The sequence below is a fragment of the Sceloporus undulatus genome, chromosome 1 (assembly GCF_019175285.1).
Source record: "Sceloporus undulatus isolate JIND9_A2432 ecotype Alabama chromosome 1, SceUnd_v1.1, whole genome shotgun sequence".
In the NCBI taxonomy this organism is placed as follows: domain Eukaryota; kingdom Metazoa; phylum Chordata; class Lepidosauria; order Squamata; family Phrynosomatidae; genus Sceloporus; species Sceloporus undulatus.
The window spans coordinates 14,703,685-14,731,569 of NC_056522.1; the positions used below are offsets into that span (position 1 = coordinate 14,703,685).

At 42.0% G+C, this 27,885-nt stretch overlaps 1 protein-coding gene across 3 annotated transcripts; it reads left to right on the forward strand.

The window, feature by feature from the left end:
• The first annotated feature begins 4,010 nt into the window (after window positions 1-4,010).
• On the forward strand, window positions 4,011-27,511 carry MTIF2 (mitochondrial translational initiation factor 2). 3 transcript variants are annotated; one of them, XM_042446644.1, is made up of 14 exons: window positions 4,011-4,184; window positions 7,782-8,108; window positions 11,054-11,174; window positions 12,338-12,509; window positions 14,092-14,252; window positions 15,543-15,719; window positions 16,507-16,646; window positions 17,455-17,579; window positions 18,598-18,802; window positions 20,182-20,434; window positions 21,970-22,110; window positions 23,626-23,790; window positions 25,249-25,389; window positions 26,680-27,511. In XM_042446644.1, the coding sequence occupies exons 2-14, from the start codon at window positions 7,899-7,901 to the stop codon at window positions 26,847-26,849; spliced, it is 2,181 nt and encodes a 726-aa protein (XP_042302578.1). In that variant the 5' UTR covers window positions 4,011-4,184; window positions 7,782-7,898; the 3' UTR covers window positions 26,850-27,511. The 3 variants fall into 3 exon arrangements, with proteins under 3 accessions (XP_042302578.1, XP_042302580.1, XP_042302579.1); XM_042446646.1 differs by having other exon boundaries at window positions 7,892-8,108; XM_042446645.1 differs by lacking the exon at window positions 4,011-4,184 and adding an exon at window positions 4,715-5,249.
• Window positions 27,512-27,885: the final 374 nt, after the last annotated feature.

The window sequence follows — 27,885 nt, forward strand, 5'->3', positions numbered from 1 at the left end:
CCAAGGTGAGCCTCTCACGGGCCTTTCTTGGTACGATTTCTTCACAGGAGGTTTAGCTTTGCCTTCCTCAGAGGTTGAGTATGACCCTGTTCTCATGGAGTTCTAGTCCAACTTACACCATGATGGCCCTTTTGGTTGTGCAAAGCTGATATTCAGAAGGATGGTGTAACACAATCACTACTTAACTACCTGAACACAGATGTACTGTACACTATATGCAAACACAATGAAAGGCCTTGGCTACAGAGTCAGAGAGGGCCTGGCAGACCATTTAGTCCAATTGCATGTTCCAACATCAAAGGTCCAGGACTACAGCATCTCCTACAAATGTTGGTCCACTGTTTACTTCAAGGGAGTTCAATACCAGCCAAGGGCTCAAACTCAACTCAGGCTTGCATCCTTTTGAGGTCGCTAAAATGAGTACCCACCTTGTTGGGGGCAATTAGCTTATTCATTGTAAACCACTTAGGAAGTGCTTAAGTGCACTGATAAGCGATATAGAAATGTACTTCCTTGTGTGTTTTTTAATAAATTGATCAAGGCCAAAACGTTTATTAAAAAGGTCAATTGGACGTCAAAGGGTCAGGGTTCCACAATTTGGGCTGCCACAGCTGCGGTTATGAATGTAAATGCACCATGTACTCTAGGAAATTGTGATTTAAAAATCCAGAGGAATGTACAGCACATTATATGCTGAGAGCAGTGCTGCTTCTTCTGGTGCCATGCGCTGGAAGAAACAATGGCGCACGCACCTGTGGTGAGTGCGCACCGCTGGCGCTGCGTGCCCATGGTGTGTGTGCGCCGCTGGTGCCGCATGCTACTGTGAGCATGTGCCCCATTGCTTTCAATGGGGCTCAAGCATACACGTTTTTTGTTTTACGGGGGGGGGGGGTCCAGAACGGACCCCCCGTGTAAAACAAGGGCGCACTGTACAAGTTTATGCCAGGTGTTTATTTTAGGATAGTGGGACAGCACAACATAAACTCTGACCTTTGACCGATACTCTTCAACACTTTACAGCTGAAAACCAGTACATTTGTGGCCAACCAACATCAAAGTGTAGTCACAATGGCAAAATTTACTAATGAGGAGGAATAGACAAGCTAGAAGCGGCTGCAGTCATTTGTTTTTGCCTGAGCCTTCTGGGAAGGGTAAGATTCTGGATCCAGGGATGCTCAAGTCCCATTATGTGTAGTAAAATGGAATAAAATTTCAAACGCAAGATGTGCTTTTGGCTTTTCTTTCTCAAATTAATTTCAAGACTTGGATGGTTAAATCCTTGGATGCAGAATCTGTGTATACAAAGGGCCAGAAAGCATCTACAAATCATACAATTAGATGCATTTTCTGTTTAAAATATAGCATTTTTTTCCAGATTTCTATCTCTGCATATTTCATTTATATGCCGCCTTTCTCCCAGAAGGGAAACAAGGCAAGTATAAATTTATATTCACTTCCCCCTGTCCCCTCCTTTTTTGTGATGCATTCCTTCTTTTTAATTTCCTTTCTCACCACCCCAGTTTGTAGGCTTGGAAAATGGAGATGGGGGTAGCCAATATATATAATACCCTTTGCAGAAGAGGGACCTGTCTGTCAAGGAGAGCCTTTGTGGAAAGCAGCTTTCGCTGGCAATGGCATGTCAGCAATTAGACTCTGTCTGCTGTGCTCACTGGCTGTCCCTCTTTCTCCCCACTGCTGCTGCCCATCCTACTTAGGAGCTGCAGTTCTTATTACAGATGGCTGGGTCTTTTCAATGAAATTATTCTTGGCAGACGTATGACATATAGATTAGAAGGAATTCAAGGCGGAAGCAGTGGTCTTTTAATAGCCTTTGAAAACCTTTAATCTCTTTCCTGCCCCCCATCACTGCTCCCCCTCCCTTCACATTAATGCTATGTGGAAACCTCAGGGATAATCCCAAATGACACAGTGCAAGCAAAGTGCTCTTCCTCCTGGGGAGAGGAGGGCAGAATTAACTAGAGAGGGCTCTAGTCTCCAACTGAACAGGATGCAGAGTGTTGTAAATTGGTTATTGTGGCAGGGAGACCTTGCTGTTTCTGATTAGGAAGATTCATCGTACAATCCTGCATAGTTTTACTCAGATGTAAGTCCTACTTAAGACAGTTCTCATGCAGCTATCGGGGAATTCTGCCTGCCTAATACATTTTTCCTTCAGTCTCCAAACGTCTAGCATTGCAGTAACTTAAAACTTCCATTGAGCATTTAGAAATACAGTTTAGGCATCCAAAAAAAAGGGCGCAGGCAAAGCACCCAAAGTCATGAGCAGACAGCGAATATAAAAATTCTAGGTGTAAAAGATTTTCTTTTTTACCTTCTGCAACACTAGAAATTTGGGGAGTGAAGAAAAATTTACCTTGGGGAAAAATTCCCTGGAGTCTATAGCTACACCCAGCTTTGCTTTTCTTGTTTTTAAAGCCACATTTCAATCCCAAATGGCTGAATCTTTTAAAATCTCAAAAGCCAAAAGGATGACTAGATAAGATGTTCAGTTATTTGTGGAAACAGGCTTCTGTTGACTCCTTGCTCCTTAGAAATTAAAAGCCTGCTGGATCAGAGCAAAGTATCTTATGGGGCAGGCAAAGCCCTCGTCAGCAGTAAGGAGGAGGAAGGAAGTATCTTGGGCCATGGATGCGGATGGAGGGTTAGTGGCAGCAGGGCATTCAGGGACAGCAGGGCTTTCCTTTTGTAAACCTTTTTTTTAATTAAAACGTGTTATTTAAAGAAACAGAGAAGGCTTAAGCAGTCTTCAAGGAACAATTAACAACACACCAAAGTATCCAGAAAAAGAATGAAGCACACAGTCTAAGGAGGGGATGAAAGTAAGAGAGGTACCTAGCATTTTAGGGATCAAAGGGCACAAACAGACAGGCTAAAATAAAGCTGCTTCTGGTCCCTTTGGAGGTGTGCTGTTTAAATGATGCATGCGTCCTAAAAGACCAGAAATCGTGCCAAAGCCATCCTCCAGTCCTAAGGACTGAGGCACAGCTTTGGCGCAGCTTCTGGCTTCTTAGGACGCATGCATCATTTAAACAGCACACCTCCAAAGAGACCCAACACAGATTTATTTTGGCCTGTTCAGGCCCAAAGACACCTGGAAAAAAGGTAGCCATCAGATGTAAAAAGTATAACAGGACGTTTGCATTTCTAAGAGAGGCAGCCTGGCATAGTGGTTTGAGCATTGGACTCCGACTCAGGAGGCCAGGGTTTGATTCCCAGCTCAGCCATGAAACCCACTGGGAGACACTGGGCAAACCATCAGCTCTTAGCCTCTGAGGAAGGCAAGAGCAAACCTCCTCGGAACAAATGTTGCCAACAAAACCCATGATAGGCTTGCCATAAGTTGAAAGTGACTTGAAGACACACTGCAACGAAGCACAGAGGATTGCTTAGCTATAGCTACACAGGAGCTGCTTCTCCTGCTTCAGCTGCTTTTTGACTAGTTGGTTTGTTCTAGGTTTTGAATAGTTCTTTACAAAGGCCACCTTGAATTCAGGGCCCATCTGCAAATCCTCTCATGACCAACGTACTGGTAATTATATAGAGAGAAAGTATGTAATCACATATATAAAATAACGTATATGTAATATAAACATGAGTTCTAATGAATTATATATGCAATATAATTATATTATGTTTGTTATAATGAATTATGTTATATAATTAAAATTATACAGTATATATAACATGAACGTCTGAGTTATAAATGTAGCATAATATATATAGAGAGACCATATATATATATATATATATATACACACACATATATTGCACTGTATATATAATATAAATTTCTGAGTTACAATGAATTATATATGTAAGATAATATAGAGAGAATATCTCTCTCTGATTTATAATGAATTAACTAAGACGCTCATTGGGCTCCTCCAAGCAGCCTCCCTTCTAGCCCCGCCTCTTCCGGTGCCATGAACGAAGTGGGCCGGAGTCCTTGGCACCACGTGATCTGTGACCCCGCCCACCGGCCCTTGACAAGTGAGGGCAAAAGAAAAGGGCGCGGGAGCTTCGGCGCTCGCTACTGAGCATGCGCGGAAGAGACAGTGCGCCTGTTCTGTTCTGCCGAGGGCCTGGCCGTGAGAAATGTAGTTAAGGGCTGCAGCCGGCTCTTAGGGCTCCTGTTGTGAAAAGGGTCTTCGGGAGAAAAGCAGGTAACCCGGAAGCGGCGGGAGTGTGGTGAGGAGGGAATGAGGGGAAGCAACGGGGAGAGAAGAAACGGCCGGTGGTCCTCCTTTCCACAAGATGGAGGGGGAGGGAATAGTGCGCATGCGCATGAAAGAATGAAGCAGTTGGGAGGGAGAGTTGGTTGCCGAGTGCGCAGGCGCGGCATTGAGGGGTCGAAGAGGGAGTAAGAGTGGGCGTGGCTTGTCATGAAGTGACCGTTAGCAGGGAGAGGCTCTGATTGGAGGAGCGGTGGCTGTTCCTGTATCCTCCCTCCACGCTGCGCGAGAAGAAGCGCGCCCTTCCCAGCCCCTCCCTCGAGATGGCTTCCTTTTCAAGCCCCGACCCGCTCTCGGCACACATATAATATATATATATATATATTTATATATTATATATATGAGAGAGAGAGAGGGGGCGGGCTTGAAAATTTTATATATATATAAAAAACGCACAATGCAGCTCTGTCTCCAGACTCTGAAATCCGAAAGCCAGGAGGGTGCAGTCGGGGCCATGGCTTGGATGCCCCTTGGCCCCAGAGACCCACTGGCTGCCTTTGGGCAAGGCCCCTCCTTCTCCCTCAGAGGAAGGCAGTGAATGGCACATGATCTGAGCAAGTCTCACCAGGAACAAGGCCCAGCAGCAGCAGCAGCAGCAGCCTCAGTCGCCACAAGTCGGAAAGGGCTGGAAGGCCCACAAAAGGCAAAGGAGGCTGCAATAGGACCCTGGCACAGGGCTCTTGAAAGGCCAAAGCGTTACAGCGCCAACGTTTTCCCCAATTTGTGTGCACACTGCAGTAAAACAAAACAACAAAACACTGCAAGGAAGAACTATTGATGCACTCACTACTGATGTATCTGTAGCACAATACAGCTGTATGAAGATGAAGACAAACAGTGGGAGTGTTCAGGGGAAGGGCAGAAATGCCAATGAATGGAAGGCCATGCGTGCGCTAATAATGTCTAAGCTTGAATTAGAACTGAAGAGTTAAATCGAAGGAACCAAGGAACAACTGGTGCAAATGTCCCAGAGCAAGCGTCCTTGTCAGCCTTCAGGTCATTCCCAGCGTCTGGCAACAGCCCAGAGGGGCATCAAGGGGTTTCCTGGCAAGATTTGTTTAGAAGGGGCTGCCATGGCCTTCCTCTGAGGTCATCATGTGACTTTTGGCTCAGGGAGGATTTGAACCCTGGTCCCCCAAAGTCCTAGTCCACAACTCAAGCCCCTAAACCTCACTGGCTTTCTTTCACAATGATAGGAACAAACAAACAAGCTTCATTTATACACCGCTTCATACAGCCTAAACAGTGTCTAAGCAGTTTACGACTGGAAGCTAATTGCCCCCCAACAACCTGGGCACTCATTTTAGCAACTTCCTGAGCCAAGCTTGGGACCTTTTTCTGGTCTTGAACTCGCAGCCTTGTGGTTTTGAGTGAGTGGTGCAATTTAACCACTGCGCCACCAGCACTTTCCCAGCCTTCTCTCCATAAGTCAGTAAGGCTTGCCATGCAGTGAAAGATCTGCTTGTGGCATTAGCCATCATAAACACAGTCCATCAAATGCGTAAAGGCCTGTCCTCCATTCACACTCAGATGTCAGGGTTTTTGTTTTTACCGTGTGGTCAAATGAGAATGAAATGTATAATGCTCAGTAAGTGATAATTACAGACTTGATAGTTAGAGTGGTAACTGTTAAGCTTGAAGGTAATTCTCACACAAATGGATCCCAGCTGCTTATCCCCATAGTTCTGTTCATGAAACAGGGAGCAGACAGGTTTCACGCTGGTTCTGTAGGGAATCGGTGAACATTACTTCCCCCCCTTTCTCCATGGCAGGACTCTGCTGTATCTTGGCCCCATCTATGGAGCCCTGGTGGCGCAGTGGTTAAATGCCTGTACTGCAGCCATTCACTCGAAACCACAAGGTTGCGAGTTCAAGACCAGCAAAAGGGCCCAAGCTCAACTCAGGCTTGCATCCTTCCGAGGAGGGAGCTAAAATGAGTACCCAGACTGTTGGGGGAAAATTAGCTTACTTGCTAATTAGCTTCCTTGCTGTTCACCGCTATGATCTTTGGAATAGCGGTATATAAATAAAACATATTATTATTATTATTATTATTATTATTATTATTATTATTATTATGAATGCAGAAAGCCTTTCTGTTTGTGGATTCACAAACACACTGGAGCCAACTCTATATTCTGGGTGTTGTTGTCATCTGAGCAGTGGCATCCCCAGGACTGGTGTCACCCGGTGCGGAAACTCATGGTGTCACCCCCCATTAGCCTCCTCCCATTTCGAAATCCTTAATAATGCTTTTTTGAACTAATGGTACTCGTAAATCTTAATTCCCATATACCACTGTCATAATAGTAGTTGTGACATAAAATAATTGGGAAAATTAAAATTACACACACAAATTACAGTAGCATATGCACAGCCTAAATGTACTTACATATACATACATACTGAAGATTTGGTGAAAATATGATGTTTTTAAAGAAAATTTAAAACTGAAATTTTAAATTTAAAATAAAGTTGTGGGGCCTATGTTTTCTCCTCCCATTGAGCCTCACTCCCACCGTCTCTTAAAGCATTTTAAAGAGATACAGATGAATGTCACACCCAGTTTCTGCCCAAAGGTAGGTGTTTCAGGAGCAGTGGTGTCACCTCCCCTTCGGATGTCACCTGGTGTGGTCCGCACCCCCAGTGATGCCACTGCATCTGAGCCCAATATAAATCCCTAGAGCGGTCTATATACAAACCTACCAACTAACATTCTGTGTGTCTGATGAAGTGGATTCTAATCCATAAAAGAATGTTATTGTGTGCCTTCAATTAATTTCTAAATTATGGCAGCCTATCATCGGTTTTTCTTGGCAAGGTTTGTTCAGGGAAGGTTTGCCAGTGCCTTCCTCTGAAACGGAGAGACTGACTTTCTCCCAGTGGGTTTCTATGGCCCAGTGGAGATCTGAAGCGCCCTTCCCAGACTCCTAGTCCAACACTCTACTACTTCACACTGGCTCTCCTACAAAAGAATATGCCATAATAAATCAGTCTTTTGTATTCTACCAAGGCTCTCAGGAAAATGACCATATAATTGCAACGAGCCCTTGGTATCTGCTGGGGTTTGGTTCAAAAGCCCCTTGTGTATACCAAAATCCATGGATGCTCAAGTCCTGTTATATACAAGGGCATAGTAAAATGGTATCCCTTATACAAAATGGTAAAATCAACGTTTGCCTTTTGGAATTTCTTTAAAAAAAACATTTTTCAAGCCATGGATGGTTGAATCTATGGATACAGACGACTGACTGTATCACCTTTTCTGTTTCTGACAATCCTATTGGAAAATGTTGACATGTGTAGCACAAATCATATCTAAGGAGATGGCCATGCTTACATGAAGACTCTTCTTGGAGTGTGAACTTGACAACATGTGATTTTATAGTTAAGGGGAACCAGAACAAAGGAAGGTTTTCTCAGTCTAAGTCCTCTCTAATAGTTATGCAGAATAAGGGTCTTAGCAAATACAGGTTTGCTTTCTCCCTGCCTGATCAGCCATGCCTGCTGTCATTTCTGTTTCTACAGAACTAAAGTACAGCATCCCTCTCGTCTTGTGCATCTCATGCCCTTCTCTGTGGGCAGTCAGTCCACCTTGAAAAGTGACCCACTGAAGCAAGGTTTGTCCTTGTTTGCAGAGAAGAAATGAACTGGAGGGTGATGCTGACGTTGGAGAACTTGGCTCAGCTGCATCGTGCTTGCAGACAGCTGCACTCTCTGGCTTATGGGAAAGTACACCGAACACAGTGGAAGCCTGTCTTGTCATCTGCCTGCCCCATGTGCCCGGTTCAGCTGCACCCTCTGTTCTGGCAGCCAGACACAGTGTCACAATTTAGGCTTCTAACCACCAAGGAGGTAATTAACAACTCCTCTATTTTTCATTCCAAGAACTCCTGTTGTGTTTCCAACCTACAAAATGAAAGCCTGTGTTGTTTGTAAAGGGATCTTCAGTGAGTTTTGTTTAATGATGATTAATGCAAAAGAGATGTGTGCAAGCGTTTGAACCTTTCTGAACGCACTTGTGTGTGCTTTTTGCCCAGAACATCTTGAAACGACAAACCTGGAAGAGAGACCTGTCAGAAACAAAATCTGGCAGGATAATGTGGCACAACAAATTGCTTAATGCTTTATCAAGTTTTTTTTTTTAGAACGTGAGGTAAGGAGATTGTGTTGTGAACTTCCTTTATGTTGTGTTCCACACATGATTTCTCAAACGTAGCATCAGCTCCCATTAAATGGAGTAAATGCTGGAGATCTTTTCACATAACTACTTGTGAATTTAGCTATTTGTGCAGATCTGAGGTTGCACTGAAGAAATAATAAAATGTGGGTTTTTAAGCAAGAGCTATTGCTCCTGACTTCTGTCCCATTCATCAGCTAGGTCCAGCTTTAAGCAAGTAGGGGAGAATGTCCTGATGCTGGAAGAATAAAAGAAACCGGAACCTTCTTGAGTTACCTTATTGTTCATTATGCTTTCTCAGTCTCAAACCACCCAACATTGTTTGAGATCCTATTTGCCTTAGCAAGAAAGTATAAAGCAGACCTCCGATTGTTGCAAACTGCACCCCCCCACACACACAACCAGAAGTGATCAGAAGGCTAATGCAAGCCCCGAAAGGAAATACAGTAGTTAAAATTGGACAATCATGCCCCCTGGAGGCTTCTGGGGGTGCGATTGTTTATTTTTCGATGAGAACATTTTAGGGAGGAGGGCCGCCCCTAGAAGACTACACTGAGGTAGCTTGGCAGGTTGCACAATTCCTGTGTATGTGCCTTCAGGTTGCCTGTCAACTTATAGCAACCCCATGAATTTCATGGGTTTTCATAGGCAAGGAATACTCAGAGGTGGTTTTGCCATTTCTTTATTGAGAAATATAGCCAACAGCACTTGGTATTCATTGGCGGTCTCCCATCTAAGTATTAAGCAGCACTGACCCTGCTTAGCTTCCAAGCTTAGGCGGGATCTGGTGCTTTTAGGGTAATTCATACTCCAGTTTGGAAAAGAAACATGATCAGTCATTTCATTTATTTTTCATTTTTTTATGATTTAAAAACCTCGGTCTTAGCTCTGAGGAGGTAAGTTATATATGTAGTCAAAGGCATTCTGTGCTAATATTACTTAGACAGAAAAAAGTACACTGAATCCTTTCATAAGCAGAAATCACTGTGCTTCTCCTTGGAGATACGTTATTTTGAAAGAGCTTTGTTCATTCTAGGGAGAGAAAGACACTCTGTATGTTCTCTTTGTACAAGACACTCAGCTTGGTTTGGCAGCCCTATACAGTCCCCACATGTTCAGTTACTGTGAGAAAAGATACTATTCTTTCTTGGCACTCAGTTATGTTTCCTTGGGGGGAAAACAGTGGCGTTGATTTCATTGGCAATCACTTCCAAATAAATGTTTGAAGTCTAAAAGGCCAAGATTATTGAGAGATGCTCAAACATTTTTAAATAATGAAGGGAGATCCTAATGTTTTGTTTTTTGAAAATCCTAGGCCTAGGAATGAGTATGAAGAAAAGGGAGAGTGGAGTCTGATTTTCCTAGAGTGTGCTTTCCACAGTCTATTGTTTAATTCAATTAGATTTGCTTTCCCCAAGTGAGTGCCCTCTAAATAGTTTGGACTACAACTCCCATAAGACTTGTCCATTTACTGTCCTGGCTGAAACTGGTGGAAGTGGATGCCCATACTTAAGTGTGCTAGGCAGGGAAAGGCTTTCTCAGATATTGCTTCCTATTGGAGATTATAGCAGTCTGTTGCAGCTTATAGACTTTCAGATGCTTTATCTCCTAATGATGTAGATAAATCCGTTGCAATTAAATTTCTTACCTGTAAAGTAGCATTTTTATGGCAACTGAAGAAATTAGGAGTAAACATAGGTAGACCATTACCAACCTATGTAGTGAAGATGCTTCATATTATTATTATTATATAAGTTGTTTTAAAAATCTTTTAATTCAGTTGTATCTACATATAGTTTATATGGGTACATGATTTAGTTGTCTTTATATTTGATTTATATTGAAAGTAAACAATACTTTTTTTCTTATTTCCATGATCTGACCACTTATGTCAACCCCATATCCCTTTTGATTTTTGCATGTTGTCTCACCCTCACCCCATGCTTGATATGTAACTTATTTTTTGTGTTGGTCTATGAAGAAGGAAACTGGCAAGACTACACTAAGTATTCCTTGCCTATAAAACCCTATGAAATTCATGGAGTCACCATAGGTCAGCAGGCAACTTGAAGGCACGTATTCACTCATACACATTGTTGAAACAAATTGATTTGTACAAAAATGTGTGAAGGACAGGCCCCAAGAAAAAAACACCTTTAACACATGACTGTCAGAATTGGTGGTAATCTCAAAGTTGGGACACAGAAATTGCTTGACTGACCTGAGCTGGAAGGGAACAGATTGTTAATCTTATCTATGCTTTGACCATATCAAAACACTTTTAAGATTTATCACACATTGCAACATAATTTGGTTGAAAATGAAATCTAGGAAAGATGGCCATGAATTTCCTGCCTGTATTTGTAACATCCAAAATAGTTTTCTTTTATAAACATGTATGTTTCTGTGGTAAAGAAATGTGGAGACAGATTGTGTGTTAATTGTATCTTGCAATTGTATCCTGTAATTTTGATTTAAAGATCACTGAGACATGTTAATTGCATTATTAACAAAACTACTTAACAATTGAAGATTTAAAGTTTTTATAATTTCTCTTGAAACTCTTTTCTCCTCAGTGTTTTTCTGTTCAGTTCTGTACATGTCTTGACCTCTCTTGTAGAGAAAGAAGTCCAACAAAGAAAAACTGCGACCAATACAATCAAAAACAGAGAAACAGGAAGTTGAGATCCGACCCAGGATGACTGTGGAAGACCTAGCAAGAGCAATGCATAAAGACAAAGGTGAAGCCTTCCCCTCTCCCTTCTGAGATCCTGAAACATTGCTGTCAGCCAAAGCAGGGAGCCCTAGCCTCAGTAGACTAGTACTCTGACAGCTTCTTTTATTCATATACACTGAGTTACTTTAGCCAGAGGAAGGCAGGGGAAGATGAATGACTCTCACTTCTTCTCTTTTTAATGACTTCTTTGTCCAGGTGGAAAGGGAAATGCCCTGGCTCTTACTGCAAGGGAAAACAAATCTCACATTTCCCATTTCCCTCTGGGGGGGTTTTGTGCAAGGAGCTATCTGGGAATGACATACTCTTCCACCTCTGGGTAATCATCCCCTATTTATCTTGATTTAGACTTGCACTTCAATAAGTAAAGTGGAATCTGAGTCAAAAAACACAAACAGAAGATAGTAACCATGCAGTGAATGAAATAGTCATCCGTATTAGTCCACCAGGTTTGCTCTGGTGATTGTTGAATTCAGTGTAGGTCTTCCAAGCAGGAATAACATCATACACCAATAACCCACTTGTGTCCGATCTTCTGTGTTGTGTTCCATGTTGTGCCAGTTAAATGCCCATTCAGTTTCACAACCTTCTCAGGACAGGGGAGAGAGGTTATGTCTGATATCTGCTGACTCTGGAGTTCTGTAGCAGCACTCATGGCACTCATTAGCCCCTTTAATTGTTTCAGTATTTCCTGTCTTTCCATTACCACAAAGGCCTGTGAAGGAGATTTGCACAAGATGTCTTTCATTCTCCAGAGCATTCCTCAGCCATCTGCTTCCGATGTGCTTGAGCTACTTTCATCTGAGAAAAGTCTGAATTAAAAGATTTTCCTGTAGAATTGATCCCAGTTGGATGCTTCTTTTGTTTCATTTTTGTTTTGTTTATTTTTGGTGGGGGGGATCCTTTGTAATTTTTTTAGCGGGTTTCATTTAGATTTCTTCACCACATGAAATATACTTAGCAAGCATGGTAAAAATAATCAAGGTACTGAAATGTGATCTTTACATGAAAATGTGGCAAAATGTCAAGGGCTAAATCGAGTGACCCTTGTGTTAATGGCTACAGACTCCATCCTTAGCCTCCAACCTACATGAGAATGCATCTCTCCATCCTCACAGAGGTCTTTTTGAGACTGGCGCATCCAACACCATTTTCTTTTTCTACACTCAGATCATATATATGAAGCATTGCTAAACACAAGTGTCGATCTGGACTCACTAGAACCAGGTTCAATCTTAGATGAAGCATGGATCAAAGACATCATTAAAAAATCTGGCATGAAGTACAAATGGGCCAAGTTGAAAGAAGAAAAAATCAAAGAAAACAAAGATGCTGTAAGGAGGTAATGTCTCCAGTTAACTATTATTCTTCCATTTGTTTGTTTGATTTGTGTATATCATGTTTTTATATTTGTGTCAGTTTTGGCCTCAGCTGCTTTTAATGTTCAGTTTTGATCTTTGCACTGGGGATGGAATGTGCTCTCAGAATTGGAAGAAGAGTTACACTTGGGAGAAAGTGTCCTATAAACAGACCCTTCTTCAGTTACTGAGCACAAACATTAGGAACCAAAGCACTATATTTAAAGTGATGCTTTCAATTCATGTAAACTGTGATGTCCTCCTAATGCTAACTCCTCTTTGCAGTTCATAAGAGGTCCACTGTGAGAGGCAGTTCAGAAGTGCTTTATTGACAGTTGCAGACCATGTTAGCAACACTCACATCATGAACACTGGTCTAGGCCTGCCCTCTCCAACCTGAGCCTCTTCAATTGCCTTAGGGCCCTACAATCCCTGGATATGTATATACACCTTCACCTTGGATGTGATTGCTTCCTTCTTCCAGAGGCTGGGAAATTCCTACACATACAGTGGACCCTTGTTATACGCGGGGTTTGGTTCCAAGATCCCCCGTGTATAACAAAATCCGTGTATGCTCAAGTCCCATTAAATATAATGACATAGCAAAATGGTGTCCCTTATAAAAAATGGAAAATCAAGGTAAATGTATACTTTTTTGGAACATTTTCAAACCGTGTATGCTTGAATCCGTGTATAAAAAATCTGTGTATAAGAAGGGCCGACTGTACAGGCTGCAAAAAATTCCCTCTGGCTTTAGCCTGGCTACCATTACAATTTGCTGGCACTAGGAGGAAGCCCGGGGATGTTGTATTGTCTGGCAACCTGGAATAGTTTCTGGCCCCACTGTCACCACCATATGGGTGGCTGAACAGGGGCCTCACCCTGCCTGGCCAGGTTGCCAGTAAAGCCAAATTTACTGCTTCTGCTGACTTCTTCCTGCTCATCCTTCTGGTTAGCTTTTACAAGGCTGCTTGCTGGTGTTTAACCTGCTCAGGCCAGTAGCCAGGTGAGTTACCTCTTAATTTCTCTAGATTGGCTGCCCCTGTTGGTTCCTCTTTATTGGGAAAGAAGTCTTGCTTGTGCCTCCAGGTTCTACCACAGAGAGTCCCTCCAACTTATAGACACACGTGTTATTAGCCCATAAGCAGTTTTACTTGCTTTCTTTCTGTGTTAAACATTTAGTAGTACATTGATAGCCTAGAAGAAAATAATACATCTACAGTCCTGTGAGAGTTTCTCTTACTTACGATACATTACATCAGTGATTTTTAAGGGCTCAAATAAAACTCAGCATAGCAAATCTTATTATTTCTTATCCAGTGAATTAAGAAGCACCAGGAGAAATAAAACCCTTGGATGTAAAGAGAGCACCATGTTTTATTTAACTATAAATCTGTGCTCCCCTCCTCTTTCATACATCTTGATTCATCTCTGGCTGATGATCACATGGAGAGATCATTGCTGCTCAAGAATTTTATAGACTCTGTTAGGGAAAAGAATGTTTAGGAGAAGCATAAGGAAGGTTTCATTCGTTTGCAAAATTGATTGTGGCGGTATTCATTCCAGGCCTCCAGCAGATCCAGCTTTATTAATCCCAAGGCCTCCAGTTGTTACCATACTAGGCCACGTTGACCATGGGAAAACCACACTGCTTGACAGCCTGCGAAAAACTCAGGTGGCAGCAACAGAGGCAGGAGGCATCACCCAGCACATTGGGGCTTTTCTAGGTATGGTTTATTTGAGTCACTTAAAGTATTTGAATCACATTAATTATAAGATTTGTCTTTTAGAGCATGCTGACCCTTTGTGGCTGTCCAGATTATGATGTTGGACTACAGCTCCCATCATTGACTATGCTGGCTGGAACTTTTGAGAGTTGGAGTCTAATAATATCTAAATAGCATAGCCTTCCCACCCTGCATCACATTTCTTCTGCCAGCTAAATGTTCTTGAATACAATCAATAATTTTGGGTTTTAAAAATCATTTATAAGGTATCCTTACATCTCCTTAAAAACATTGTGCCTTAGCCTTATACATGTAAGCCATACACTCTGAGCTCATACAGAGTAATTGCTCAGATGTAACTCGTTGTGAGTCCAGTTCACATTTTGATTCTGCCATGAATTCATGAGGCAATCATTTAAAAAAAGCCACTACTTGTTCTTTCAGCCTCAGTATCCTTTCCCCCCCTATGATGTTGTTATTGTGTGCCTTCAAGTTGTTCCTAAGTTATGGCAACCCTATTATGTAGTTTTCCCCATAGTCAGAGCTGAAATGATTACGCCCTTCATTGGAGTCTTCTGGGGTCCTCCAAAGGTGTCAAAGGATGATGCCATAATTTTATGTCAAGCTATGGGGACATAGCCAGACACCTCTCCATTCCACCTCCAGTCAGGCATAAAATGGCTGTAAGAGAGAGACTAAATTCTACAGCAAGTAAAAGGTAGGAGCTTTTGTCAGTAGGGAGGAAGTAAAGGAATATCATCCTCTGCATTGTCCACAAAAAGATATACACCAACATACTGTTGCTTTATGCCTGTAATATGTTACTAACAGGATCAGGCCAAGATATTTAGTTTACTAAGGCCCAGTCCAGGTGGGCCGAAAACGACGCCCTCGTTATGTGCGAGGGGTGCCTTGGGACAGTGCTTCTGTGATGTCATTATGGCATCGCAAGAAGAACCCACTTTTTGCGGGTTCTTTTTGGTCCACGGGGAAGCCCCATGGTCTGGAGGTTGTGGCTTCTCCATGGACCAAAACTAAGCACCGGGAGACCGTCCTTTTTGGACGGTCTGTCCCCTGCCTAACATACAGAACCCAAATGACACCCTTTTCCTAGTAAAGTGGGGCACCAGGAATCTGTCCCATGTAAGCCTCCAGCATTAGCACATCTCTTGTTCATTTTAGTGCGGTTTCTTTGGCTTTCCAGATGGTTTTTCATGGTGCAAGAAGCATAGTCTTTTTAGTTAAAAAGAAATTGTATATATTTCCAATTGTTCTCTTTTGCTTTTGCAGTGCATTTGCCTTCTGGGGAAAAGATAACATTCCTGGATACTCCTGGCCATGCTGCATTTTCAGCCATGAGGGCAAGAGGCACACACATCACTGACATTGTTATATTAGTGATTGCTGCAGAAGATGGTGTGATGAGACAGACTGTGGAATCGATTCAGCATGCTAAAAATGCCAAAGGTACACCAGGATTCTTTTGCTTGTGAAGTAGGGGAAGTGTCCCTGTTAACATTTTGTGCTTAGTCTTCTTCTCTAGTCCCAGTTCCACATATTAGATACATATCTGTAAGTTGCTCTTTGAAATCATGAAAATAAAGCAGTGGCGGGTTACAGACCGCCGAAAAGCAGCGGTCTGCACCCGCCCCTTTCCCCGCCGGATCGGGGCCTCAGCAGTCAGAGCGGGAGCCGCTGAGGTCCTGATCCGCCGCTTTCCAGGCTGCAGGGAAGTGGCAAAAGGCCACTTCCCCGAGGCCTGGAAAGGGGTGTCCTTGGGGCTTCAAGCCCCAAGGACACCCCGCGGCGGCGGGGAGGAGGAGAAAGGGGCTGCTTGGCCCCTTTCTCCTCTGCGTCACTGGACACAGCCATCTGAAGGCTGTGCCCAGCGATGCAAACGGCAAAAGGAGCTCCGTTTTGGAGCTCCTTTTGCGGCCGGGGAAGGGGCGCACTATGCGCCCTGGTGCAGCATGACAATGTCACTTCCGCGCCGCCCCGTATAGAGGCGGCTCAGTAGTGACTTCGTAATGGTGGCAGCCGTGTGAAACAGCCGCCGCCATTTTGTGCACGCTTCGCGCGTGCTAGGGTTGGGGGCGTCTGGAAAGGACACTCCTTTCTAACCCTAGCATGCGCGGAGCGCACGTTTTCAGGCCCATTTATAACGGGCCTCCGTCAAAGTCCTTTTGCTCAGTGAAGCTGCAAGTTCTCTGGCTGTGTTTGCCCGTCAACCTCCTCTCGCTCTTTTCTTTCTTAGTTCCTATTATTGTTGCCATCAACAAATGTGACAAGCCTGGAGCTGATCCTGAAAGAGTGAAGAAAGAACTGCTGGTTCATGATGTAGTTTGTGAAGAATATGGAGGAGATGTTCAGACTGTCCATATCTCTGCATTAAAGGTAATGCAAACCAATTTCAGCACCACCTTTGTGCAAATGTGGGTTTTATTTTTAGACAGTGAAAGCTGGCCCTGGAAACCAAGTAGTGTGGTGTTGATGGCTGACTTTATATGGGCAGTTGTTCCGCTGCTAGCTGTCATTCTGAAGTCTCTGCATAGTGGAGTTCTATGTTAAAGAAGATCATCAAAGGGCACAAGGACAGGAAACTTTCTCAAACACTTATTGATCCCTGGTCTAAAAGCATATTTCATTGTTCTATAAGTTTGTTCCTGCTGGAAGGTGTATTATTTCACAGTGAAAAAAGTTGTGTGTCAATCTGCCTATCAAATATCTCTCTTCAGGTGTCAATCCACAGTGTGGTAATAAATGGGAACTAGTTGGTGTATGTGTAAGGACACTCATGAAGAATAATTTTAATTGAGGAGACCAAAAAGCAACATTAAAAAAAAGAGCTATTATTGCAAAATAATAGCCAGCAGAAAGCATGATGACATGTAGTGGCATCTTTAAATTTCTGTTTATGAAGGCTGTCACTGTGCGATGAGACATTCACACACTGTCTGTTTCCATATTGATTGGATGGTGGGTTTTTTCCCATGCTATTGCAAATGTTCCAAAGCACTCAAAAGTAGTATCTATATGACATTTAATTGTGCTTATTCCTAACTTCTCTTCTTTGGGGCAACCCACATCTTAGGTCTAAAAGTCTTCTTTGACACCACAATGTGTACACTAGGTTTCATTTCTCTGATCCTGCTGTATTCCTAACTTTTTTTTGGGGGGGGGGGGGATTTTTTGTTTGGTATAGGGAGACAATTTGATGGCTTTAGCTGAGGCTACCGTAGCTCTTGCTGAGGTGCTGGAACTGAAGGCAGACTGCACAGGCCTGGTAGAAGGTACCATAGTAGAGTCTCGCACTGATAAAGGAAAAGGGTAAGCCATAGGCATGCATCTTATCATTCCATAACAGAACTTCCAGTTTCCCTGGCCATTAATTGCACTGGAATTTGCAACAAAGCATTTGTAGTTGTTTAGAAACAAAGTAATGTTTCAAAAACGTCCCGCTTTAGTAAATAATCCAACCAATGATATTTACTTTAATTTTTGCTGATGAAAATATGAATGTGTTTGTATATTCAGATTTCTTCTAAATTGGGCTTCTCCAGAAACCATGTTGACTGAATTGATAAGAGTTATGCCCCCAACATATCCGGAGGGCACCCGGTTGGAAAATATTGTTCTAAGTTTAATCAAGAGGGGGGGTGTTTTGTTTTGTTTTTGTTTTTTGGTGAGGGATGACTTGTTTTCCATTTAATATTATGATTATTCCAACTTTGCGATAATGAAATTAATGTGAACCCAGCATACTTGCACATCTGAAATAGTGCTGTAATTTAGGGGCTAGTAAATTGGATATGGAGCAAGGAGGAACTGATTAAAAAGAGAGCAGGCAGCTGCAGAGCTTCCTGGCTGATTTTTATCTCTAGATCATCCTATATTGTGATGCTACCTGCAGTTGGAGAATATATTTATGCTCCCCCAAACTATCTGGAGAAGGGCAATATACAAAGTAATAAATGTCAAAGAACATAGAAACTATATGTTATGAATTTACGTATTTACATATGGAAATATTTATATCTCACATTTTCATTCCAGAACACTTTTAAGATGGTTCACATCTTACAAAAATATTTGTTGAAAGCACACACTTAGTTGTAAATGTGAAATTAAAGGTCATTTTTCCTTCTTTCTCCTTTTCCTCCCACCTGACCCCCACTTCAACCCACTCTAGTTCATTGACCACTGCCATCGTCCAAGAATGCTTTTAAGATAGCTCATAACTTACAAAAACACTTTTTGAAAGCACACACTTAGTTGTAATGTGAAACTAGATGTTACTCTTCCTTCTTTCTCCTTTTCCTCCCACCTGCACCCCACCGTATCCTAGTCCAGTGACCACTGCCATCATCCAAAGAGGTACTCTGAGAAAGGGCTGTATTCTGGTTGCAGGAAAAAGCTGGGCCAAAGTGCGCCTGATGTTCGATGAGAATGGCAAACCCATGGAAACTGCCTCTCCGGCCATGCCAGTGGAGATTGTGGGGTGGAAGGAGGTCCCTTCAGCAGGAGAGGAAATCCTTGAAGTAGAGTCTGAGGTACTGCCAGCTTCCTGTTCTAAGATTTAAACCTAGTGCCTCCAGGATTGGTTTTATCATTGGACAAATGTTTCCAGGCTTGGAGGATGCAGTAGAGGGCCAGCTATATGTCAGAAGTCCTAGACAGAAGGAATAGTTGAATTTAGGGGTTAAATAAAAACGGAATAGCTTTTGCTGTAGCAGCACAATAAGGCATTGACATTTCTGAAATTAAAGGCAGTTGCAAGCTGGTTTTGCCCTGCGAAGGCCTGTATCCTTCCAATCCATTATCTTGTATGGTGTTGTTAAGCTGTTCTACCCTTTTTCCTTGCTTTGAACTCATGGCAGGTGGTAAGGGGGAGCATTCTAGAAGGCAATATGGGATTCATGTGCTCTGTGTATGGGGCCGCACCTGCTCTGCATTCTCCTCTCCTCTTTCCACTAAAGCATGTCAGAAGTAGAGGTGAGAATGGAGATTTATATATACAGTGGGATCTCAGTATGCATGGGGGATCCATTCCAGACGCTCACTGCAGATATCAAAATCCACAGGACCTCAAGTCCCATTATCCCCAAAGGTGGCACGTGCATGTGGCCATGCCGCCATTAGTGAAGTCCCATTATCAGTGGCATCATGGCCATGTGCACGCACTGCCACTGGGGACAACAGGCTGTCCCTAATGGCAGCACAGCCACATGCATGCACCACCATTGGGGACAACGGGCAGCTTGCCATCCAAGGATGCCTAAATCCGCAGATGACAAGTCCACAGATAACAAGTTCCCACTGTAAAAAATGTGGGGAGTCTCTTTTAGCCCAAGATCCAGTCTCGATGGACATATAACTGGGGTGGGCAGAGCCAAGGCAAAAACTGACCGAATTTTTAAAGGAGTCATTTCGGGTTGATAGAACGGGGGAAAACGTACAAAAATGGGAGGCCACCCAAGTATGGTATCATAAGGAAGGGACTATGGTGATTTGGGAAATCCTAGAGGACTCAATTGGGCCTGAGATTTTCAATCCAATATATAAGAAGAATAAATGTAATCTCTATGTTTAAAAGTATCTGAATACTAGGTACAATGGTTATTGCCGTTACACTTCTCAGAAATATCAAGCTGGCTGTTGGAATCATAACTTCACTTCTCAACTCTCCTTTTGCTTCACTTTCTGCTTAGAGTCTGTGTGCCCTTCAAAAATTTTCTTTTAAGGGTTGGAGGTTGGGAAATGGGGTGTGAGAGAAAGTATTCAAATGGATGGTAGAACTGGCAGAAATTGCCTCTTCTGTGTCACCCAGACTCTTGAAAATGGAAAAGTAACTTAGGGTCCAAAATCAGTAATCCTATATGCACTGATCTATTCTGATCCAGCCAATTCTTTTTGTTGTTCTTCTCCCAAGCAAAGAGCTCGTGAAGTTGTTGAATGGCGGACGTATGCTGAGCAGCAAGAGAAAGCAAAGAAGGATATGGAAGTCATAGAAGCAAAACAGAAGGAGCATCAGGATGCCTACAAGAAGGTGCGAGAAGACCTGATCAACCTGACCTGGAGACAGAGGAGGGCAGTGTTGTTCAAAGCCAAAAGGCATGAGATGGCTCTTCGACCTAAAGAAAGAATGGAGAGCGAGAAAAACACGCTCCCAGTTATTATCAGAGGTAGAGTCCATTGTGGCCATTTATTTACCCTTGTTGGTGTCTGTGCTTCTGAGCCTGACATCCCAAAAAGGAGCACCTTGTTGAGATCCATTTTGATGATGGGGGAACTGCTCTGCACTAGTGGAAATGATACGTCATGCAGTGACAGGTTGGCACCAGCAGTGGTCTCTTTTAGGCACCAAGTTAAAACATGGCTTTTTATTAAAGCTTTTCGCCTTTAATCTTACTGCTATTAAAGTGTACATGTACATGGTTTTAACTGTTTTAGCGTTTTCTGCTGTTTCAACCTAGTGATTTTTTTAATGTATGCATGTTTGTTTATTTAATTAATTTGTTTGCTGCCTTTCTCCCAGAAGGGACCCAAGGTGTCTCACAGATAAAAACATTTTTTAAAAACTACAATAAAATTTTAAAACAGTTAAAATAATCTAAAAACAGTATGAAATTACATTAAAATATATAAAAGTTAAAAGGCAGTCTTAAAACACACATATGCGGTAAAAACCATCCTGGTATGATTATATATTAAATGTCTGCTTAAATAAAAATGTCTTAATTTGTTGATGAAATCCAAGCAGGGAGGATACCAGCCTAGCCTCCCTTTTAAAAAATGGCTTAAATTCATTTATACCATTTTATTTGTTTGCCTGCCTGAGATCTCATGGTAGAGGAAGGGATATAAATATTTTAATAAGGAAAAATAATGTTTAAAAAATAACTTAACATCAGCACCATACAATAGAAAAGTCCAGGCATTGACTGTGGCTGCCACTACAAGGAGAGGCAGGTATTGCACTTTTTTCTCTGCAACAAACTGAGCAGGAGGTTTGAGGCAAAAAGGACAGTTCAAAGGGACAGATCATGATCTCATGAACCTTAACAAGGCATCTGGGAGAAATAAACAGCAGGAAAACAGATGCTTTCCGGTTCTTTTGCAAAAAACAACTAGAAAGAGATCCGAGGGAGGCAGCAATGGCATGTTGGATTCAGTGTGTCTTTCAAGGGAAGTAAGAATGACACAATGCCAGACTTCAGGCAAATAGGATATGAACAACACCTAACTAGAATTCAAAATTACTTTTGCCTTGAACAATAAGGGCTCTAATTGTAGTAGACTGGCCTTAGTTCGACAACAACATGGTTCAACACCTGATTCAATGGGAGTAGGGACTAGGTTACTCCCATTTAATCAGTTGTTAAATTATGATACAGGTAAATCTCATTCAAGGAGTCTTATCTAGTTGGGAATGACAGTTGTCGTTAGGCCTGTGGATACTGCATCCAACTGCACCACAGCATTGAAGTCAGTCAGTTGGAAGTAATGATTTTTTTTCCTTTGAGGAATGAGGCAAACTCCAAATGGAATATATCAGAACTGTATTCATTGCTCAGTTTCCAATCATTTAAGGTTATACATTTCCAGCCTTTCTAGTACACATTACTAGTATATTTTTGGTAGCTCATCTAATATTCTTTGGGTGTATGGGATTCAGTTCCTATACACACAACCTGATGAGATGTCTTGTTCCACACAGGTGATGTTGATGGCTCCGTGGAAGCCATTTTGAATATCCTCGACACCTATGATGCAGATGAGGAGTGTGAGTTAGATGTCATCCAGTTTGGGGTTGGAGACATTGGTGAAAGTGACATACATCTTGCAGAAACATTTAAAGGTAACGAGTGGTGCTTTTGACGTTCCTACTATGAAAATATGTACTTTAATTAGCTGAATAGCTAGAGCCCTTTAATTTTGGCTTTCAAATAATTATCAGTTCAGTAACTAGTTGAAATGTGTAAAATGTGACCTGCGATGAGCACATGCAATGTTATTGCTCAGCAGAATGCAAAGGGATCTTGTAGTACCTTTGAGACTATCTGAAAGAAAGATGTTGGTGGCATGAACTTTCATAGACTTGGGCCTATTTCCTCAGATGTATGTTTGGAGTGAAGAATCCAGGTCTAAATCTGGTTTCTCCACTCCAATATGCATCTGAGGAAGTAGGCTTGTCTACGGAAGTTCATACTACCAACTTCTTTCTTTCAATCTCAAAGCAGCTATAAGATCCCTTTGTATACTGTACTGATTTTCCATGCTAACATTGCTATGTCTTTGATTTGCACAGCAGAATGAGATAAAAAATTCAATCTACATTGTGAGACAAATGAGAAGGCAACCCTTCCCCTGTCCTGGCAATACAGTATCATACTGGGGCTAAGTGAATATGTAGTTCCTTAGGCTGGGCATGCATTATGTATAATGGATGTATACTGTCCTTACAGCTAAATGCTCAGTTTGTAGGAATGAGACATTGCAAGTTTTCATGTAAGGAGAGCCAGTGTGGTGTAGTGGTTTGAGCACTGGACTATGACTCTGGAGACCAGGATTTGAATCCCTGCTCAGCCAGGAAAACCCACTGGGTGACCTTAGGCAAGTCACACTCTCTCAGCCTCAGAGGCAAAGGCAAACCCCCTCTGAACAAATAGACTTATCTTAGGGTCTTCAGAAGTTGGAAATGACTTGAAGCCATACAACAAGTCAACGTCAACAGAAGTTGAATGTCGCAAGAAATAGCAAGGTATCTTTGATGTGATTTTTTTTAAATAGACTTCTGCAGATGTGTGGATTATATGTGACTGCAGAATGTCATCTTTCTCCTTTTATAAAAATTATTTAACCTCGATGGCTGTGAAAATGGGTTTGAAAATATGAACTGCTTTGTATGTTAAAGTAAACATGATGTATTAGCACTACTACACAGCCAGGAAAGCTTCAGCAATCTCAAGAAATTGTCAAGTTTACATATTCACAGAGGAGGAAAGGAAAAAAGTGAGGGATGGGTTTCTAAGCCCTGTGCTTTAGAAGTGTGTGCTTTGCAAGTGTGTAGGTTGAACGACACATGTATTCCTTAAATCTGGCTTAGTGTTGCATGCAGCTGCAAGATGTGGTGAAATCTCAGAAACCAAAGTAATGTTTGGTAGGTTTTACATTGGCCAATGTTCTTCCCATGTCTTCCAGAGGTAGAATACATCATGAACAAGAAACAAACATGTGCAAGTGTGTATAATTTATTTGGTTTGCAGCATTCAGCTTTTCTTGATGCAGAATTTTTGGTTTTCTTTTCTTGAAGTATTTCTTAGTTATTTTTTAAAAGAAAAATAATTTCCATCTCCTCTTTTTGGCTTTTCAGGCATTATATATGGGTTCAATGTGAATGCAAATAAATCTGTTCAGAAGCTGGCTGCTAAGAAAGGAATAAAGATAAAAATGCACAACATCATCTACCGGCTTGTTGAAGACTTACAGGAGGAACTCAGCCACACTTTGCCCCCTTCTGTGGAGGACCAAGTATTAGGTATAGTACCACTAACCTTCAAAAAGACCTTGATAAAACTAGGCTGAAACTAATAAAATAAAATTCAATAGAGACAAATGTAAAATTTTATATTTAAACCAAAAAAATAAAATGCATATTCATAGGATGGGGAATACTTGACTTAACAGTAGAACATGTGAAAAGGATGTTGGGATTATTGTCGATCAGGGGTTTAAATCAGCAATGTGATGCTACAGCAAAGAAAGAAATATTTTAGCCTGCATTAATAGAACCTTAGTTTCCAAGACAACATATAATCTCGCTGTAATCTGCAGTAGGCAGACCTTATCTGGAATTCAGTTCTTGGCGCCTCATTTTAAGGATGTAGATAAGTTGGAAAGATTCAGAAAAGTTCAGCAAAGATTATTGATGTGTGCTTTCAAGTCGTTTCCAATCTCTGGCGACCCTAAAGTGACTCTATCGCGGGGTTTTCTGGGGCTGAGAGTATGTGATTTGACCAAGCTCACCCAGTAGGTTTCCATGGCTTAATGGGGAATTGAACCTTGATCTCCAGAGTCATAGTCCAACACTCAAAACCACTACGCATCACTGGGTGATATATGAACAAAACATATGGGGAAAAGTTGAGCATGTTCAGCTTGGTGAAGACTGAGGCACAACAGCATTGCACCCTAAAAATCTAAAAGGCTGTCACAGAGAGGAGGGTGTAGGTTTATTTCTTTACTGCCCCAGAGGGTAGGATAGCACCAGGTCTAATAGTTTTAAGCTACAGGTGAATAGATATCAATTGAACATTAGAAGGAACCTTTTGACAGAGTGGTTCAACAATGGAAGCAATTACAATACAAGCTCCCCACCACCATCTTCGGGACTGGGACCTATGATGTCCTGTACCCATGTCTAGAAAAATATGGTCTCTCTAGGCATCTGGAGGTCCACCAGTGCAACTCTGTAGTCAACATCCACTGGAAATATAGTGTTTGCTATTACCCACTGTTGTATCCTTCACAGATACAGGAGCCATACAGTGCTTAGAGTGGTAGTAGGGCCTCTTTCTCTGGACACCTTCAAAAGATGTCAAAAGACTGGACTTGGCTCTAGCTGGATTTCCTGCATTGTGCATGGTGGTGGGAAATTGCAACTTGATGGCTTTTAGGGCCCTTTCCAACTCTGATTCCATGCTACTCTAGTCCAATTCCTGGTTATGCCAGTATCCATTATTTTTATATACTTGCATAAAGCCAACTTGGCCCACCTCCCACAATAATTGAATGGCCTGCCAGGAATGTTACCAGGCTGTCTGTCTGCCTCTGTACTTTTCCAACAGGATCTCACCCAGGTTTTTCTTTGTGGAGTTGTATTGGGGGGGGGGGGCGGGGCGGGTGGTTTAGCTGTTTTCTTTTTAGGGAGCAAAATGTCTATGTGGCTTTTAAAATGTTGATAACAATTCTCATGGTTCGTTTTCATATCCCTTAGGAGAAGCTGTTGTGCTAGCAACCTTTGAAGTCACAGAAGGAAAAAGTAAAATCCCAGTAGCTGGCTGCAGAGTACAAAAGGGGCTGTTAGATAGAAAGATGAAGTTTAAATTAATTCGGAATGGTGAAATTGTTTGGACAGGTGAGTAAAAGATATATCGGGCATTTCAGGTTTTAGGGGTTAGATTTCTAGTGTTGTTGACCAATGATCCTGCATGTCTTTAGAGAATATTTTCTGCCTGCTGTCTTACGCACAATTTTCTGTCCCCCAGATTTGTCTCTTAAATTCAGAAATGCAAGTACCCAATCTTTGTGCTCACTTTTAAGGTTGAGTGGATGAGAGTAGAGGGGGTCAGTGCTTCCAGGACAGATTATAGTCTTGACCAGGGGTAGGCAACCTGCGGCCCGTGGGCCGGATGCGGCCTGGCAAGGCCTTGGGACCGGCCCCAGCCCAGTCCTGCTGCCGATTGCCGCCGGGGCCTTTGGGGGGCAATTGTCTATAGAAGCCTCAGAAACATAACATTTTTAAAAAATCAGCAAATTTTTTCACGTGTCCTCCATTTTTATTAAAAAAGTGCCCTCCATTTGAAAATTTTGTCCTACATTTGTCCTGGTTTATTTATTTATTAATTTTTTAAAAAAATTATTTAATTATTTATTTTTTGGCTTTGGCCCCCCCGTTGTCTGAGGGACAGCAACCCGGCCCCCGGCTCAAAAGGGTTGCCTACCCCTGCTCTTGAGTTTCCCCAGGGGATGGTTCCTTCATTTAAATAAGAGTTAAGATACAGTATTGACCTGTGGATAAGTTGACTTAGGTGTTTTGGGTCAATTTTTTGACCTAAATTTCTAGACTTATACATGAGTATATACAGTAATTTAAGCAACTCTAAGGAGTTTATCACATGAAGGCGATCAGGAGTTTAGCCAATGAATATTTCAAATCGCATAATTACGCATAACGATTTCATACATCACACAAAACCCACCATTAAAGTGGTGACAAAGAAGCATTAATGCACATCTTTTTACTTTCAGATTTCAGCAATAATGCCTGATATCACTTTATTTGCGCAATTGCGTGTGATAATCATTTGCACAATTGCTCACCATTTCCGCTTCATTTGTGAGATGCTTTAAATGCACTTTAATCTCTCTTTAATGCTGAAATCAGCCCCAGTGTGATAAACTCCTAAGTTATAATTCTGAGCCTTCAAAATTCTGCCACCAGGACTTTACCATGTGGAATCCTGCAGCTGCTTCTCTTCCCTGACACTTCATTTTAGGATAATCTAAAACACTGTGTCTGCCAGTTAAACAGGGCATAAAGAGGATGAATTTGGACATCTCTGAGTTATATAAATTCTTGTCACCCTGTAATAAGCATTGCTTAAGTCTTTACAATTCAATTCATGCTTATTTTTATCTTGCCTAGGATCCTTGTCATCACTAAAGCACCATAAGGATGATATCTCCATAGTTAAGACTGGGATGGATTGTGGACTTAGTTTTGAAAAGAACATTCAGTTTGAGGCTGGAGATGAAATTGTTTGTTTCAATGAAAAGGAAGTGGAGCAAAAGATTTCATGGGACCCAGGATTTTAAATCACAGACAATACAAGATGTGATGGACTGAGACACATGGATTATGGTTGATGTTCACAAGGTGTACATAAGAGCCTCCACAGACTTAAGATTTGCTAATTCTGTATTTCAAGATGCTGACCCGCTCTTTCACATGTGTGTGGGTTGATCCCTGATGTGGTAAACTGTGCCTGTATTTTCATGATAACATGTCTGGATCTTATCTTTCTGGACAGACAATAATAATCATGAGTTTTGGTATCTCTTGTTTCTTTCACATTATGCGGGCAAGAATAGAGTGACAGACCAACAGCCATTCCTAAACCTAAGTCTGTTCCATGTTTTCATTCTAATCCAGTTGTGTGCCTTCAAGTTGTTTCTGACTTATGACAACCCCATCACAGGGTTTTCCTGGCAAGATTGTTCAGAAGGGGGTTTGCCTTTGCCTCCCTCTGAGGCTGAGCGTGAGTTGCCCAAGGTCACCCAGTGGGTTTCTATGGCTGAGCAGGGATTCGATTCCTGGTCTCCAGAGTTATAGTCCAATGCTCAAACTACTACACTCTTCAAATTCCAATGACACAACTAGTTAAGATGTGGATATTTAAAAAACATAGGTGTTTATCACACTATACTCTTATAGTGCTACTATTCCACTTTAACTGCTCTAACTACCTCCTGTTGCATTCTGGGATTTGCAGTTTTAAGGAGGGGTAATTAGAATTCTCAGGCAGAGAATTACCCCTCCTTAAAACTGCAAATCCCGGAATGCAACAGAAGGCAGCTAGAGCAGTTAAAGTGGAATAGTAGCACTATAAGAGTATAGTGTGATAAACACCAAAGTGATACTTCTATTTTGCTGGTTTAACCTGTGAGATGTTAGTTGCAAAAAGTTCTCCACTGTTATATTAATGTAATTTATTTTCCTGTCAATCTGATGCTGCTCTTCTTCCAGCTGCACCACTAATTTCTTTTAACAGAAAGTGTTTTGTGGGCACTGCTATCTTCTTTTTGAACTGCTTGTTATTCCGCATGGCTCTTTAAGCCTCAATGCCTTTTG

Excerpts from the sequence above, each read along its gene's own strand:
- MTIF2 (XM_042446644.1), top strand. The coding sequence starts at position 7,899 with ATGAACTGGAGGGTGATGCTGACGTTGGAGAACTTGGCTCAGCTGCAT. Across the intron at positions 15,720-16,506 it reads GCATGCTAAAAATGCCAAAG|TTCCTATTATTGTTGCCATC; the intron begins GTACACCAGGAT and ends TTTCTTTCTTAG. Across the intron at positions 22,111-23,625 it reads TCTTGCAGAAACATTTAAAG|GCATTATATATGGGTTCAAT; the intron begins GTAACGAGTGGT and ends TTGGCTTTTCAG.